This window comes from Cibotium barometz, chromosome 35, assembly GCF_041138505.1.
Source record: "Cibotium barometz isolate CiBa-2024 chromosome 35, ASM4113850v1, whole genome shotgun sequence".
NCBI lineage: Eukaryota > Viridiplantae > Streptophyta > Polypodiopsida > Cyatheales > Cibotiaceae > Cibotium > Cibotium barometz.
In genome coordinates, this window is record NC_141080.1 from 37,101,630 (window position 1) to 37,107,558 (window position 5,929).

Consider the following 5,929-nt stretch of genomic DNA (forward strand, 5'->3'; position numbering starts at 1 on the left):
TGGATGATGTAAGGACACATGGACCTTTACATGATTTGTGTGGGAGTCACTAATTTAGAGGAAGAGATAAATGTCCATTGGAAAAAGGGTTTCAATGCAATCGTAAGAGTATATTCATCTTCCCATGCTTTTTTTTGTGGGGGTTAGATGTTCGACATTAGTGTAGTACTCAATTGGGGACATAATGAACATCCAGTAAGATCCATTAGACACAAGTGTAGTACATTGTTGGAGAAGTAATGCAATTCCATGTGAGATCCATTGGACACAAGTGTAGTACATTGTTGGGAAGTAATGCAATTCCATGTGAGATCCATTGGACATAAGTGTAGTACAATGTTGGAGAAGTAATGCGATTCCATGTGGACACAAGTGTAGTACATTGTTGGAGAAATAATGGGATTCCATGTGAGATCCATTGGACACAAGTGTAGTACACTATTGGAGAAGTAATGAGATTCCATGTGAGATCCATTGGACACAAGTGTAGTACACTGTTGGAGAAGTAATGCGATTCCATGTGAGATCTATTGGACACAAGTGTATTACACTGTTGGAGAAGTAATGCGATTCCATGTGAGATCCATTGGACACAAGTGTAGTACACTGTTGGAGAAGTAATGCGATTCCATGTGAGATCCATTGGACATAAGTGTAGTAGAATGTTGGACACAAAATGGACATCTTTGTAAGATCCAGTAGACAAGTGTAGTACATTGCTAGAGAAGTAATGAAGTTTCATGTGAGATCTAGAGGCCTACATCAAAAGGCCTACATGCAAGCTTGTACTTGCTGGCTTTTCTTGCGTGAACTCTATCTTTTGTTCTTTTTACTTTAACCTTTTGAATAATGAAAATATTTATTCACTTTGGCTTGCAAAGTATGTGGATATGAGGGTAAGTGAAATGTGTCTACATAGGTATTAATAGTGTTTGTATATGTAGATATTATCTCTTGATACACACATGTACACACACACACACACACACACACACACACACACACACACACACATACAACAACAACAAAACATATATGTGTAGAGCAACTCATTTCAAAAGTGTGGCATTGTACTATTGCTAGCAACATTTGTTCAAATGTACCCTTGTTCTCCCCCACTGATGACCTTTACTTGGCACTTTTAATAGCAGTGTTGAAGTGTATAACTTGTCACAACAGATTAATGCCAAAAAGTTTACCTTGTCATAGTGAAACCAAATATCATATTATTTTCCAAAAAGTTTACCTTGTCATAGTGAAACCAAATATCATATTATTTTCCAAAACAATCTTGGTTTGGACCCTAGCATAGCATTTTGGGTTGCTTTTCTTAGATGAACTTGTAATTAGCATAGTTAGCATAATGTGTTGAAGCTTCAAACAAATGGGAAAACACCATCTTGAAGTCCAAAGTAAATAGAAAAAGTTTCACAAACTTTTGGATAAAACCTTCCATATATTGGGCTTCAAATTTAAGGCCTGCTCTTCATCCTTGCCATCTACAAGACACTTGAATTTTGTGCAACGCGTTTTACCCTTACGCACACACCTTTCCCATGTCAATGCATTGTTGGCACGTGGACATTTGTGAGCATTATTCATCATAATGTTGAATTTGAAAGGCATCCCCGAATTTTCTTTTCTTTTCTCTTTTTCCCTCTCATCGTGTCAATTGAAAAGGTTTGCCCTTTTCTTCTCTTCTTTTTGGGTAGATTTTTCCTACCCTTATTCTTTTTTTTGGAATAATAATAATTATATATTATAAGGGTAGCTTTTACATACCCTTATTCTAAATGATAAGCCTCCTTGGATCTTTACCTCAACCTTCAAATTCTACCCCTCCATGTATGTTGCTCTCTTGCACACTTTTAAATAAATGTCTCCATGTCATATACTACACCCCACTAGTTTCATGTAGCCTAGCTTGGCTTTATGTGTTTTTTGGTTCTTAACAGGTGTTTATGCATGTGCTCTATGACAACCCACCTATTTCACGTGTCTTTTGTACCCTCGCTTAATGTGCTCTTTGGTGCAGACAGTACAGCGTTGGAAAAAATACACATCAATTGGTCTTATGACTAAAAGTTTCAAGATATCAACCATCAACTTGTACAATCTAAGCCTTGAAAAATACACAAGATGATTTTTTGCACTAAAATTTTATTAGTAACTAAAATCAAGTTGTGAGGTTTTGAAGGATTCTTGAATCTCATAGGTATATAAAAATTTGTTCTGGAATAAAGATTAATGACTAAATTGTTGCACTAAAATTTTATTGTGAGGTTTTGAAGGATTCTTGAATCTCATAGCTATATAAAAATTTGTTACGAAATAAAGATTAATGACTAAATTGTTCTAAACACTAACATTAGCTATTTAATATTTAAACATTTAAATCAAAACACCCAAACAATTGGTATTACAAGGATAGGCACGATCTAGTATCTTCACTTGTTTGCCTTCAAAGAACCACTCTCCCACAGCTTGTGCAGCAGTCTTTCATTCATCATGTCGCAACAAACAACCAAAAAAAAAACCTTTTGAATAATTCTTATTTCATTAGAACAAAATCAACAAATAAAAATAAATGAATTTTATGGTACATTGCATGAATTCACACCTCTACATTTTCCCTCATAGGTCAATGTGTGTGTGTGTGTGTGTGTGTGTGTGTGTGTCTGTGTGTGTGTGTGTGCGCGCGTGCGTGCGTGTGTGTGCGTGTGTGTTAGAGAGAGAGAGAGAGAGAGAGAGAGAGAGAGAGAGAGAGAGAGAGAGAGAGAGAGAGAGAGATCATGCATGCATGTATGTGTGTGTGTGTGTCTCTAGTGTGTGTGTGTGTGTGTGTGTGTGTGTGTGTGTGTGTGTGTGAGAGAGAGAGAGAGAGAGAGAGAGAGAGAGAGAGAGAGAGATCATGCATGCATGTATGTGTGTGTGTGTGTCTCTAGTGTGTGTGTGTGTGTGTGTGTGTGTGAGAGAGAGAGAGAGAGAGAGAGAGGAGCTGAAAATGTACCTTATTGTTGATTTCAGATCCAGTTGTATCCCAAAGAATATCTTTTATTGCAATGGTATGATAGAAGCAAGATATGATGAATAGACCTTCTTCATAACAAGGCACAAATGGACTAAGAAACACCAACATTTGTCTTCTAAAATCTGGACAAAAAAAACCCAACAATACTAAGGTTAAAATTTTCTAGGTGTAATAAAAAAGAGGATAGGTATATAGGTCAAAAAAATAATGCAAAACAAACATAGCTTTGTAAGCATGTCTCATTATTTCAATGTAACTAAATAAAATAGAAACAAGACCTTGCAAAATTTTCAATTGGTCATTTGAACATTTTTTTGGGTCGTTCTTGCATAGTGTCCATGTTCCATTTGGATCGGCTGTTGGAGGAACAAGAACATTATTCCACTGAAACCACCATAAATGTCATTAGATAGGCTACACAAGTCCTTGAAAATTGCTAAGGAATGGAACCTTTTTATTATTATCAAAATTGATATAATAATTTAAACTACAAGCATTGGGATGCTCCATGCTTGACAACTATCTAGTTTGTTCTTTAAAAAGAACAAGAAGAAAGCTTCCTAGACCTAATTTTTAAAGAAATAAATTATATCAAAAAGGTGAGGGGGGTCTACCTGCCAAGAGTCATATGCTGCATTTAAAATGAAGAGAGGAACCTTGATATATTGAATCAAATTATGTGGAAAGAAGCACTACAAAAAATGTAATCCAAAGAAACAAACTACTTTAATTATTAACATGCATATTGATCTCTTCCATGATATTTTTCGTTTGAAACATTATATTGAGAGTTAATGTAGCTCAAGTTTGTATGGAAATATCAAAATATGATAGACAAGTCTATTGTGACATCACACTAGAATAGCAAGACAAGAATGGAATGAAATGTTATAGTTCATAAAAATAGATGTGTGTGTGTGTGTGTGTGTGTGTGTGTGTGATAGATATATATATATATATATATATATATATATATATATATATATAGAGAGAGAGAGAGAGAGAGAGAGAGAATTTAAGTTGGATTTATATCGTATATCAACATGTGTGGTGTTACTTATATTACCTCAACTGGACTATGTTGTTTTATACAGTCATTTGGGAGAGTACTTGTTATATTCTGGAGAAACAAAATCACACATATGTGAGGATTAGACATGAAATCAAATACAATATTAAGACAAGACTAGTCATATGAAAACAAATATAATATTAAGACAAGACTAGTCATATGAAAACAAATACAATATTTAGACAAGAATAGTTATATGAAAATAAATACAATATCTAGACAAGACTAGTCGTATGAAAAAATAATTTAGACAAGACTAGTCATATGAAAACAAATATAATATTTAGCTAAGACTAATCACATGAAAACAATTATAATATTTAGATAAGACTAATCAAAATAAAGCTAGTACAATACTTTGTTCTTTTTACTATGCCCGACTTTGTACCCAATTTAATTTGAATTAATTGTCTAACATTTCAATGTGTCCATTCTAAAATGATGTCCTAATAATTGTCTTACATTTCAATGTGTCCATTTTAAAAAGATTTTTTTTTTTGTGTTCCAATTTCTTATTTCTTAGGTGGGATTTTCTTCAAATGGTGGGCTGTATGAAAATTAGGGTTTCCCATAAACCTTAAACTTTTAGAGGTTTGTTTTCCCTTTTTTTGTTTTGAATATATCCTTTTCTATAGTAGCAACCTGAGTTCCCACTGAAGGTAGCTTAGTCCCCCCCCAAAGGCGGCACAATTATGTCTATAATGGGTCACATGCCACAAGGGAGCCTATCTAGAAGGATTTAAACTCGAGATTTCCTCCTCCCCAATGACAATTATGTCTGCAATGGCTCGGATGCCAAAAGGGAGCCTCTCTAGAAGGATTTGAACTCGAGATCTCCTCCTTCCCAATGTCAAACTCATACCGCTAGGATACACACCCATTGATAACTTTTTATAGGGGTTTAAAAATATAGGAGTATGAAATCATGTTTCATGCTTGCTAGGCTACACACCCATTGGCAACTTTTTAACTTGAGATCTCCTCCTTCCCACCGCTAGGACACACACCCATTGATAACATTTTAAAGGGGTTAAAAAATATAGGAGTATGAAATCATGTTTCTTGCTTGCTAGGCTACACACCCATTGGCAACTTTTTAAAGGGTTTAAAATTATAGGAGTATGAAATCATGTTTTGTACCTGAAACTCCACGACATCTAAGAAAAATTGTCGAAAATAAAATTGTCCACTTACGTCCTTCCTGTAGAAAATGGGTCACTAAATTTTTACTTGTAGACATAAAACATTGTCCTTGATGCCCAAGAAATGTAAAATCTCTTAATATAAAAAATACTCACCTATGCTTATTTATTACAAGCTTTAGCTATGAAAATCATGCACACATTAGCAAAAGTATGTCACACTCAAAAAGAATGTTATGCATATATTTCATATCTAAGAAAGAGAAGAAGGTTTCAAAACAAATTTAAGAATTTAAGAATGAACAAGTATCTAGAAACATATCTCTAGACATACATGAATAGCCCACCACCTTCGTTCATTAAGTTGCTAAAGGGAAATTCCATTCATAATATAAACCCAAAACTAGAAAACAGAAGTATTAGTTCCTTACTCCAGCAAAATCATGTATGGATCTAAAGAGTGTAGGTACTCTAGGCATTAAAACATTGGATAATCATTTCCAAATTTCATGTTATGCAAGATATTTATTTCATATTCCTTTTTTTACACAACAAAAAACATATAAATGAAATAAGTCTAGTCAAGTATACACATCAATGAAGAAACCCCCATCACTGAGGCACTTTGTCTCTGTGCTAGTAGGTGCCAACATCTCTTTGAAAGAGTTACAATGAATCATTGAT

General features: G+C 34.3%; 1 protein-coding gene across 1 annotated transcript in view; it reads right to left on the reverse strand.

Moving 5' to 3' along the window:
* Positions 1-2,189: 2,189 nt before the first annotated feature.
* Positions 2,190-5,929, reverse strand: part of LOC147618408 (pectin acetylesterase 8-like) — a 6,133-nt gene continuing 2,393 nt past the window's right edge. The window contains exons 6-12 of the mRNA XM_086774840.1: positions 5,837-5,929; positions 5,244-5,304; positions 4,098-4,151; positions 3,646-3,723; positions 3,310-3,415; positions 3,011-3,153; positions 2,190-2,496 (exon numbers count right to left, since the gene is read on the reverse strand). The exon at positions 5,837-5,929 is cut by the window's right edge and continues 35 nt beyond it. Coding sequence (XP_086630966.1) covers positions 2,392-2,496; positions 3,011-3,153; positions 3,310-3,415; positions 3,646-3,723; positions 4,098-4,151; positions 5,244-5,304; positions 5,837-5,929 — 640 coding nt within the window. The 3' untranslated portion in view covers positions 2,190-2,391. The remainder of the gene's footprint in view (positions 2,497-3,010; positions 3,154-3,309; positions 3,416-3,645; positions 3,724-4,097; positions 4,152-5,243; positions 5,305-5,836) is intronic.